The sequence below is a fragment of the Vitis vinifera genome, chromosome 15 (genome assembly GCF_030704535.1).
Source record: "Vitis vinifera cultivar Pinot Noir 40024 chromosome 15, ASM3070453v1".
NCBI lineage: Eukaryota > Viridiplantae > Streptophyta > Magnoliopsida > Vitales > Vitaceae > Vitis > Vitis vinifera.
Genome location: NC_081819.1, coordinates 12,535,605 through 12,548,048, shown reverse-complemented (window position 1 = coordinate 12,548,048; position 12,444 = coordinate 12,535,605). Strand labels below are relative to the sequence as shown.

At 33.7% G+C, this 12,444-nt stretch overlaps 2 protein-coding genes across 2 annotated transcripts; both read left to right on the top strand.

The window, feature by feature from the left end:
* Positions 1–4,072: 4,072 nt before the first annotated feature.
* On the top strand, positions 4,073–4,933 carry LOC132255173 (putative late blight resistance protein homolog R1B-17). Its single transcript, XM_059743030.1, has 3 exons — positions 4,073–4,198; positions 4,314–4,532; positions 4,811–4,933. Exons 1-3 carry the CDS (start codon positions 4,073–4,075, stop codon positions 4,931–4,933), a joined length of 468 nt encoding a protein of 155 aa, XP_059599013.1.
* A 6,207-nt stretch (positions 4,934–11,140) lies between these two features.
* Positions 11,141–12,027, top strand: LOC132255172 (toMV resistant protein Tm-2 netted virescent-like). The gene is made up of 3 exons (XM_059743029.1): positions 11,141–11,344; positions 11,431–11,844; positions 11,902–12,027. Exons 1-3 carry the CDS (start codon positions 11,141–11,143, stop codon positions 12,025–12,027), a joined length of 744 nt encoding a protein of 247 aa, XP_059599012.1.
* Positions 12,028–12,444: the final 417 nt, after the last annotated feature.

Sequence of the window (12,444 nt, the reverse complement as noted above, 5' to 3'; positions counted from 1 at the left end):
AAAAATATTTCAATTATGTGTTTTGTGATAAATCAAATTTTCATGTGTACCCTTTGTTTATATTTTTTGAAATTTTTTTAATGACAAGTAGTTTTTATATGAATTTTATAAATTATCAAAGAAGGCTTATTTTTGCAGAAAAAGTAAAAAGTTGGTATTGAAAAATCTGCAATAAGAAGCATAATCAATCTTAAAATTAGGTTAGATCTATAATTTAATTTACTCTTGATATTTTTTTATATCTGATTTCTTTTTCAAAATTTTTCACAAATTTTTTCTATTTAGTTGTAAGATATATTTTAAAAATTGAACTCTTATAAGCTTTTTCTATTGTCTTATTATATAAATTTGATTAGTATGATTATCAAATGTTAATTGTACTTGGAATAAATATATTGTTATCTTTTTTATCATGTTATATTACATTATTGTGTTGTTGCATTTTGCATTCTATTAATATGATTATTGAATTCTTATTTTATTTCATTAGAGATTATTTTAGTTTTGATAATTTTATTTTGATTTTGTCTTCAATTTTATTGATAGTTGTGTTGTTATTGGAAGTTCATAAAAAAAAATGGAAACTGAATAATACTTTTAATTATTATAGCATTATTTTTCTATTTATATCAATCACAAGAAAATATATAAATAAAAACGAAATATTAGGGTAGAATTTTTTTTATTTAAGGATGCTTTTTAGTAACAATTCCCTATTCCAGTTGCTAACAATAATAATTAATTATTTAACTATACATTCCTAACTAATGCCGGAGCTAGGAATTTTTCTTGGGGGCAAGCATTATAATAACCCTAAATGAAGTTTAGAAGAGTTTGGTAACCTTGTTCTTATTTTATATATCCTGTAACTTTAGACTCTAATCATAAATAAATACAATATATTAAATTTTAAAACTTAAAAATCAAAATAAATTTTAGATTTCTTAAAATAAATAAATATTGAGAATATTCAAAGGAATTTTTCAAAGGAGTTAAAAAATAGTAAGAAAATAAACAATCTCACTAATTAATTTTCAATTGTTTTAATAATATTTTAAGTCATAAGAATCTTAAAATAATTCATTTCTTTCAAATAACTAAATATAAATTTGTTGAAAGTGTTGACATTTTTTTAATTAAATGATCTATAATTTAAAATATTCTATAAAACCATGTTAGTTTAATTAAACTAAACACAAATTTTCTAAATGTGCATAATCAAATAAATTTTTATCAAAAGTCAAATACTATATAATTTGATATAATTATATAGTTCAACTGTAAATTAGTTTTTATTTAATTAAATTTCAAAAGTAAAAAATTTTAGAATTTTTAAAATTAAAACCAAAGGCAACCATACATTAAGAAATTTATCTAATAGATATCAAATAAAAATTTAAAAAAATCATGAAAAATAAATGGGGAAAATGGTTGCATTAGAAGAAAAAAAAAGATGAAGATAAAATAAAATAAATTATAAATATTAAATCATTTTTTTTTGAAAAGTTATATTTATGTTTTTATTTTTATTCCAAATTTTCTTCCAAAAACCAACTAGAGCAACCTTAAATTCCCTGTGAAATCCATTCCTATTCCTTCTATTTTGAGAACCAAACGAGGCACAATAATCAACCTTGGGAGTGCTTTAACATCATTGTTTTTATTTTTTATAGTTTTGCTCACATCAAATCTTCTCTAAATTTCATAATTCAAAAATATTTCAGCAACTTCATTTAATACCCTTTTGAGGTCGTTAACTATTCTTAATTCTTCTTATTTAATATAAAAATAAAATATGTAAAAATATGTACAATTTCAAATGATTTTTATAAAAGTTGATAATTCAATATCCTATGTGTTCATTTATTTTCTAATTAATAAAAGTGGGGTGAAATAATGATTTTGTTAATAATTTTTTTTATAGTAAAAACACTATTAATTAGATTTTTAGGTGGTGTTTTTGTTGAATTGAAAGTAACTTGTTGATATCAACCAATATAATAACTAAAGTATCAATTTAATTATTATATCCATTGATATCAATATATTAATTTTAATTTAATAAAAAAACTAAATATTTTAACTTTTTTTATTTAATAAAAAAACAAACATTACCTTTTTCTTTATTATCTCCATCTATTATATTTTCTTGAAATATCTCTTATTTTAATTCTTAATTTACATTTTAATATTTGGACGATTTATTACACTTCAATTTTTTTATTAAACCACACTCTTTCATATTTCATATTCTTAATTTTTCATGAAAGAGTGTTCTCTTCACATTCAATTTTTTTTTTTCAAAAAACTTTTCTTGGTTTTCCCTCGTCATCCCAAAGCAAATCCTTGTCTTCAAACATGACACTGTCCTAAAAAGACATCCAAAAGCTAGTGGGCAATCATCTTCTCTCCTTTACTTAATTAGTTTATTTTCTTTTTAAATTTCTTTTGAATTCATCACAATGTAATTTTGATTAATATAATACCCAATATTATATTGGTTTTTTTTCCTTTAAGATTTTTAAATACTTCAGAGTTTACTTTTATTCAATTTCAAATCAAAACTAGAGTATGAGGGTATTCCATATATCAATTTATTTTAAAATTTAAAATAATTTAACTAATAAATTTAAAATAAATCAATTTAATAGTTTGAAACAAATATAAATTAATCTTAACAATAACCTTAATATTTAGAATAAAAAATAAATAAATAATTTTAAGTAAATAATTTAAGGTTAATTTATTAAGTCATTAAATATTAAATTTTATCAAATTGCCACTAAAGACACACCTTTATTTTTATTTCTAACTTTTTATTTATTTATTTATTTTATCTTTTAGCTTTCTCTCCTTCGTCCAAAGCAAACCTTGGAATATCCAAACTACAATTATCTTTAATTTTTAACAATTTTTTTCTTATTCATCTAAAATAAACTTTGCCTTTATACAAAAAATTGTGATGAAATGACAACTCCCTTTTTTGAAAAATATTGTCTTCCTCCCTTTAATTTAACAATAATTTTGGAGTATTGAAATATTTTTATTATTTTGAAGCATTTAATCATTCTCAATCTTTCTAAAATTTAGTGAAAGCAACTCCCTTATTTAGTGAAAGCCTAAGATATTTAAAAATATAAAAAGTTTTAAATATTTTCTTCTACTTTTTACTAAATATTTTTTACACACATGTCAACTTTTTTTATTTTGTGTTTTTCCTGATAAAAGTGGGATGAAATCATTATTTTATTGATAAAAAAAGCCTTATTGATATTAATTTCATCAAAAGTTCAAGCTCACCATTACCTTTTATTTTTAAAAAGAGTAATAATCATTTAAACACATTACCATGTACAGGATTTTTAACTTGGAGCAAATTTCAAGTTGATCCTTGTCTGAGGAGAGATTTTATTTTCTTCTAGGTACACAGTGCTGCTCCCTTTGCACGTTGAAAACACCAAAGAAGAGGAGGAAGAAGAAGTGCATCAAAAATGGCCGAGAGCAGCATCTCGTTTTTCGTAGAGAATCTGTATGACTCGGTTTCACAACAAGCCTCGCTCTATGGGGCAGTAGAAGGGCAGGTCAGGCTGCTCCGAAACGAGCTGAAGTGGATCCGCCAGTTCCTAGAACATGCGGATGCAGAGCGTAGATACGACAAAATGTTCAAGCTGTGGGTGAATCAGTTCAGGGATGCAGCCTATGATGCCGAAGATGCCATTGATGAATTCATATCCAAAGTGGAACGCAAACGACAGCAGAGATTCAATAATCTCAAGTTCCTCAACTTCTTACCCGCATGCGTGGTCTTGCCTGACAAGTTACGGCTTGTGAATGAGCTCAATGGGCGTATCAGTGAGATCAAGAAGATTTTGATTAATAAACGGAGGTACGGCATGGAAGATCTGAGAGCTTATGAACCTGGGAGCTCTTCCGGTATTGCAACTACTTCTGAACGGTACTCCAATCAAATGGTGGCCAGGAAAGAGAAGAGGTTTCTCACTGTTGAAGAAACCAATGTTGTGGGGATGAAAAATGATGTGGAAGCTGTAAGGGAAAGCTGTTAGAGGGAGCAATGGAAAGAGTAGTGGTGGCCATCTGGGGAATGGGTGGCCTTGGCAAAACAACTCTTGCCAAGAAAGTTTCCAACGACACGGATGTTCGGCACCACTTGCCGTGCTTGGGTTTATGTATCTCAAGAGTACAATATCCGGGAGCTTTTGCTCGGGATCGCCAATTGTGTCACGACTTTCACGGATGAACAAAAACGTAAAAATGAAAATTAATTGGGAGAAGAGGTTTATAAATGTCTCCAGGGAAAAAGGTACTTGATAGTACTTGATGATATATGGAACACCGATGTTTGGCGCCGGTTGAGGTCATATTTTCCTGCAGAATCAAATAAGAGCAGAGTGTTGATCACTACTCGCAGAGAAGATATTGCTGTGGATGCTCATTCAGATTGCTATAAACTTCAACTTCTGGGTGAAAAAGAAAGCTGGGATCTGTTTCTCAACAAAGCAGGGATTGCAGCAGTACTAACATGGCCATGTAAGTTGTTTACATGCTATATATATATGATTCCAATGGATTTGCAATACGAATCAAAACTGAAAAAGACTAAGAATAGTCTACTTACCTCCAGTCATTGTAGTCGGTTTCAAAAACTTGATTTCCAAACTCTAATCTCCCTTTGTTTAGATGGTGTTTCTGAAGATAATAGTAGACGAGTTCGGGACCATGAGAAATATATAACCGTGGCCTCCCATCATACCACGTTTCTGTAGATTTGCCACACCTTCCTTAAACGCAGCGGAAAAGTAGGATCATGGTGGAGGACGTGGGTGCTGGACCACTTCAGGATCACCCCTTCATGGTGGTGAACGTGGAGACGACGTGGGGTGATAACATTCTCCCACTTGGTCCACACCTTTAACTTAATGTCCTATCTTAATCCATCAATTATCCGTATTAAGTAACAAATACTTGAATCATGGCGATAAGTCCTCTATTTAACGAGTGTTTCCTTCCATGTATTACAGTGTACTCATTTCTTAACATTATACTTTATGTGGCAATATTACTTAATGAATAAACCCTATGTTCATTCTTGGTCCAATGAAGTTGAATTTTCTCAAAATTAAATAAAAAATGTGCATCAATATGAGAAAACATCATAATAAGAGTTTGTACAATAGAAACTACATAAGGGAACTAAGTCCCATGTTCACTACATGATCCTTGAATTTCAATGGTGGCATGCCCTTAGTCAAAGGATCAGCGATCATCAATTCAGTGCTAATGTGCTCAATAACCACTTTCTTTTCTTTAACACGTTTTCTTATGGCTAGATACTTAATGTCGATGTGCTTGCTTCGACTTCCACTTTTATTGTTCTTTGCCATAAAGACTGCAGCTGAATTGTCGCAATATATACTCAATGGCCTAGATATTGAATCCATAACTCTAAGCCCGGAAATGAAACTCTTAAGCCATACACCATGTGAAGTAGCCTCAAAACAAGATATGAACTCAGCTTCCATAGTAGAAGTAGCAGTCATGGTCTGCTTAACGCTCCTCCAAGATATAGCTCCACCGGCCAATATAAAAATGTATCCAGATGTTGATTTATGTGAATCAACACAGCCAGCAAAGTCTGAATCTGAGTAACCAACTACCTCTAAATTGCTTGTTCGTCTGTACATAAGCTTGTAATCTTTGGTTCCTTGAAGATATCTCATCACTTTCTTTGCAGCTTTCCAATGGTCTATACCTGGGTTACTCTGATATCGTCCTAACATTCCAACAGCAAATGCAATGTCAGGCCTTGTGCAGACTTGAGCATACATCAAACTTTCGACTACAGAAGCATATGAAATGTTCTTCATTTGTTCCCTCTCAAGATCGTTTTTCGGGCATTAGTTCAGATTGAACCTATCACCCTTCACTATAGGAGAAACACTAGGTGAACAATTCTTCATCCGAAATCTCTCTAAAACTTTATTGATATAGGTTTCTTGAGACAAACCTAAGATACCTTTAAATCTGTCTCTATGGATCTTAATGCCAATGACATAAGATGCCTCACCCATATCCTTCATGTCAAAATTTTTAGAGAGGAATTGTTTCACCTCATGAAGTAAACCCTTATCATTGGTTGCAAGTAAGATGTCATCCACATATAAAACAAGAAAACAAACTTTACTCTCACTGACCTTAAGGTATATGCATTGATCCATAACATTTTCTTCAAAACCAAATGAAGAAATTATGTTATGAAATTTTAAATACCATTGGCGGGATGCTTGTTTTAAACCGTATATGGATTTCTTAAGCTTACAAACCAATTGCTCACCATCACTAGAGGGGAATCCTTTAGGTTGTTTCATGTAAACCTCCTCTTCTAGCTCTCCATTAAGAAATGCTGTTTTCACATCCATTTGTTGCAATTCCAAATCAAAGTGGGCTACTAATGCCAATATAATGCGTAAGGAATCTTTCTTAGATACAGGAGAAAAGGTTTCCGTGTAATCGATTCCTTCTTTCTGAGTGAACCCCTTTGCAACAAGTCTGGCCTTGTATCTCTCAATGTTGCCTAATGAGTCTTTCTTTGTCTTAAAAACTCATTTACAACCAATGGTTTTTGCACCATTAGGCAACTCAACAAGGTCCCAAACATCGTTGCACTTCATGGAACTCATCTCATGCTTCATGGCATTGTACCACAATTCTGATTCTTTACAACTCATGGCTTGTGAAAAAGATTCGGGATCATTTTCGGTTCCTATATTGTAGTCACATTCCTGTAGATACACTACATAATCATTAGGAATTGCTGACCTTTTAGTTCGAGTAGACCTTCTTAAGGTTGCACCAATATCTTCTAAGGAAGTATGAGGTTCAACTTGTTGTCCAGAAGTATCAGGAAACTCCTGATCAACTTGATCTATTGGAATGTTGTCAATAGCTTGTGGAACTTCAACGACTGGTTGAACTTCAGTGATTGTTCGTTCTACACCCGATTGTACTTGAGGGGTGTTATGAACAATAAACAATCTATCACTTGAAGTGGAAGGTTGAGACTCTGTATGATCAATATCAGAAACTATGTTTCTAAATTGATCGCTCCACTGACCAAGTCATATTCAAGAAATTTAGCATTTCTCGATTCCACAATCCTAGTGCTGTGAGATGGACAGTAAAATCTGTACCCCTTAGACTTTTCAGCATATCCAATGAAATACCCACTAATAGTCCTTGGGTCCAATTTCTTCTCTTGTGGATTATAAATTCTCACTTCAGACGAGCATCCCCAAACGCGCATATGTCGCAAACTAAGTTTCCAACCTTTCAATAACTCAAATGGCGTCTTTGGGACATCCTTGGTTGGAACTCGGTTTAATATATACACTGTTGTCTTAAGTGCTTCAGTCCACAAGAATTTAGGAAGTTTTGAGCTGCTAAGCATACTCCTCACCATGTCCAATAAAGTTCGGTTTCTTCTTTCTGCTACACCATTTTGGTCTGGAGAACCAGGCATGGTGTATTGGGCAACAATCCCATGCTCTTGAAGAAACTTCGCAAATGGCCCAAGTGATTGTCCATCTTCCAAGTATCTACCATAGTATTCTCCACCTCTATCTGATCTCACAATCTTAATTTGTTTACCATATTGTTTCTCTACTTCTGCCTTGAAGACTTTAAAGGCATCTAAAGCTTCATTTTTATTATGAAGTATGTAGAGATACATGTATTGTGAGAAATCATCTATGAAAGAGATGAAGTATTTTTTACCATGAGAGTCCATGTCAAGACTACATATATCAGTATGTATGATCTCTAGTATGGTGGAACTCCTAGTAGCACCTCTTTTTGACTTATTGGTCTGCTTACCCTTAATGCAGTCCACACAAGTCTCAAAGTCAGTAAAATCTAGAGTACTAAGTACCCCATCATTCACCAATCTTTTGATTCTATCTATGGAGATATAACCTAATCTCCGGTGCCGCAATGTAGAGGAATCCTCATTTACAACACATCTCTTAATGCCAGTTTGGACATGTAATGAATTATGAGCGGTATCATTTTGTAAGAATATACAAGAAAGACCATCAGACAAGATACCATTCCCAACACATTCAGATTTATAAATCAAACTGAAAGATGTTTCTGAAAAATGAAAGGAATATCCAAATGGTACAAGTCTAGAAACTAAAATCAAGTTTCGTGAGAAACTTGGTACATAAAAGGTCCTTTGCAATTCCAAAATAAAACCACCATATAAAGTTAAATAACATGTCCCTATTGCTTCCACATGCGAGCCCATCTTGTTTCCGGATAAGATGAATTGCTCACTTGTCACTGGCTTCCTTAGGTTTTGCATACCCTGCAAGGAATTTGAAATGTGGATTGTAGATCCAGAATCAATCCACCATGTGTTGGTGTTTACATTAACCATATTAGATTCATAGCAAACAAATGAGGTAGGGTTACCTTTCTTCTCAAGCCAATTCTGAAATTTCAGACACTTCTTCTTCACGTGTCTTTTCTTTTTACAGAAAAAACACTTTTCATCTTTCTTAATGTCAGATTTGGGAGGAATTTGTTGCTTCCCTTTCTGACTAGCTTGAGATTTTCCTTTCTTTCCTTTCCTTTGCGTCACTAGCATGGCACTTTCTCCCTGTTCCATTAATAACCTTCCTTTCTCTTGAACACACATGGTCATCAATTCATTGATAGACCACTTATCCTTATGTGTGTTGTAAGAGATTTTGAAAGGTCCATACTGAGGTGGAAGAGTGTTAAGGATAAAGTGCACCAAGAAAGATTCAGACATTTCTACCTCGAGTTTCTTCAATTGAGCCACAATGTCCCTCATCTCCATGATATGTTCACGCACACCTCTTATACTGGTGAGCTTCAGGGATGTGAATTTCATAATTAGGGTGCTTACCAAGGCTTTATCTGAAGTGACGAATTGCTCGTCAATAGCCTTTAGCAATTCACGGACATTCTCATGTTGCTCGATTGAACCACGTATGCCAGCTCTGATTTTTGTCTTAATGTACATCACGCTAAGGCGATTAGATTTCTCCTAGCGTTCGTACAATAATATTTCTTCAAGTGTGCTGGTATCAATGATCTTATGTGGTTCATCTTTCCTTATAGCATAATCTATGTCCATGCACCCTAATTGAAGAAGAATTCTCTCCTTCCATATCTTAAAGTTATCTCCTCTAAGTTCGGGAACCTCACAACGAATATCAGATATGCTAGGTAAAACTGCACAAAAGGATTACAAGCTTATTAAAAATTTGAGGCTTTAATATAAATTCATGCTTTACCAATGTAGAACATGCTTAAAATTTAATCTAATTTTATTAAAAATTGCCTGTGGGCTAAATCTTTAATTCAATCAAATTAATTATCTTTATGATAGACTTTATCAAACTATTTTATTGAATTATGAAATTTATTGTGAATATAGTTTGATATTTTATGTCTGTAATCTTTATGATAAACCTATTAAATTAATTCTTCCTAACTCCTGTGGGTAAATTAGGAAAAATTAATTTTAATATTTTATCCTAATTAATTATATAAATATAATGAAAACCCTGTGGGGCAAAATCATCATATTTATATAATTAATTACAATTAATGTCCATAATGTGATCCTTATTTACTTAATATATAATTTTTTATATAATTAAGGATGTCGTGGCTATTCCTTAATTATTTAAAAAATCATATGGTTTCACTAGACATTAAAACTATATGATATAATTTTAATATATCTAACTCAAATTCAGGCAATAATTGCATGCATTAAGAGCTACAACTTTAATTTAGGCTACAAACATATAAAACAATATATAATTATTTATTTTGCATGCATAAAATTTACATGATAATTTAAAAATAATAATAATAATTTAAAGGTTTCAGATTATGAATGAATGCCTAAATCCAAATAAAACACAATCAATTCTATGCCCAATAAAATTAAAATAAAAATTCAAATCGGGCTAAAAAGGGCTTAAACTGGCCTAATTTTAACCATCATTCAATGAACCAAAACTTAAAGCCCATAATTTTGTAAAATGGGCTATTGGCATGCATTGAGCTTAATGAGCCCAATAGCCTCTTATACCAAGGCCCAAATTTCCATTTAATACATGGCCCAACACTTAATAGAACCCATTCTCTCTCTAGGTTCTAATTTACCGCCACCCTTGTGGATTGCTTCATCACCAACTAGCCATGGAGCCACCTGCATCAGAGGCATAAAGAGCCTCACGGGTGCCTTCCGGCTACCAACATCACCAGCAAGTAAGTCCTCACTGGTGACTTCCAGCCGCTGCGAATAGCGCCTAAACGGCACTCCCAAAGGGCGCCTCTTGCCAGAGCAAAAAGGTGCCTGAAACGGCGCTGGTATAGCGCTTGAAATGGACTGGTTGCAGCCCCAAAAAATGGACTTTCAATGGTGCTGCATGTGGTGCCTGAACGGGGCTGGTATGGCGCTTGAAAATGGACTGGTTGCAGCACTAAAAAATGGACTTTCAATGGTGCTGCAAGTGGTGCCTGAACGGGGCTGGTATGGCGCTTGAAAATGGCACTGGTTGCAGCCTCAAAATGCACTCCCAATGGTGTCTCCAATGGCGCCTTAACAGCGCCGCTGAAGCACCCAAAAACGGCGCCTGAATGGCTGCCTGTAATGGCATTTTTTTGAAAGAATTACGCCAACCCTTTGGATCGCCTCAAGCAGCCATTGTTTAAATAATTTAGAGAGATCATAATAACAAGAATTTTCATTCAGAATTAATACAAAACAGAGGTAAGATTTAACGTGCTCTGATACCAAATGTAAGTTGTTTACATGCTATATATATATGATTCCAATGGATTTGCAATATGAATCAAAACTGAAAAAGACTAAGAATAGTCTACTTACCTCCAGTCATTGTAGTCGGTTTCAAAAACTTGATTTCCAAACTCTAATCTCCCTTTGTTTAGATGGTGTTTCTGAAGATAATAGCAGACGAGTTCGGGACCATGAGAAATATATAACTGTGGCCTCCCATCATACCACGTTTCTGCAGATTTGCCACACCTTCCTTAAACGCAACGGAAAAGTAGGATCATGGTGGAGGACGTGGGTGCTGGACCACTTCAGGATCACCCCTTCATGGTGGTGAACGTGGAGACGACGTGGGGTGATAACAGGCCAGGGTTGGAGGAATTTAAAAAGGAGATTGTAGCAAAATGCAAAGGTTTACCTCTTACAATTGTGGTGCTTGGAGGACTTTTATCTCTGAAAGATCTGACACAAGACTCATGGCGGAAAGTGCTTAAAAGCATGGATTGGCATCTAAGTCAAGGTCCTGACTCCTACTTGCACTGAGCTATAACGACTTACCCTCTTACTTGAAGCCCTGCTTTCTTTACTGTGGGGTCTTTCCGGAGGACTCAGAAATCAAAGCAAGTGAGTTGATTCGCTTGTGGGTTGCTGAAGGATTTGTACAAAAAAGGGGAAAAGAAACGCCGGAAGACATTGCAGAAGACTACTTATACGAGTTGATCCAGAGAAACATGATTCAGGTGGCTGATACGAGAGACGATGGAAGGGTGAAGTCTTGCCGTATACACGACCTACTTCGAGATCTAGCCATTTCAGAAGCTAATGAAGAAAAACTTTTTGAGGTAGATGAAAACATTGATGTGGACGTGCTTCCTACTAGTGTTCGTCGACTGATCAGTAATATTAATCAGACTAACTCTCCGCATTTGAAAAATTCTAATATCCGATCTTTGATCCTCAATAGATCCATTGATGAAGGAGATGAGGTATGTTTACATAAATGCTCTAAATTGCTTCGAGTCCTGCACGTGGACTTGGTGCAGGATAGATCTGGAGTCTTTCTCACACCACAAGTGCCTCTACAAATTGCATCTAGTGGGAACCATCCCAAAACTACCCGTGGAAACAACACTCTATCCTTCGAATCTCATGCAACTCAAACTGCTTGATACTAAAATGGAGGAAGATCCAATGCTAATACTAGGGAGGCTGCCAAACTTGAGGATTCTCACATTATTAGAAGAATCTTATGTGGGTACGGAAATGAATTGTCCTCATGGAGGGTTCCTTCAACTTGAATTCCTACAAATGCAGTACCTGGGGAGACTAGAAGACTTGTCAGTGGGGAAAGGAGCAATGCCTAATTTGAAAACTTTGAAAATCGAGTATTGTGTCGGAATGAGGAAGTTCCCAGATGGATTATTGCAGTTGAAAAAGCTCCAAAGACTAAACCTCTATCATCTATCCCAAGAATTGATGAGTGAGGTTTTAGGGACAGAAGGAGAAGATTGGAATTATGGTTAATTTAGAGCTTCAAATTCTATATAATCGAAAGTCGTTTTATGTTGTATATTTCAATATGCTCG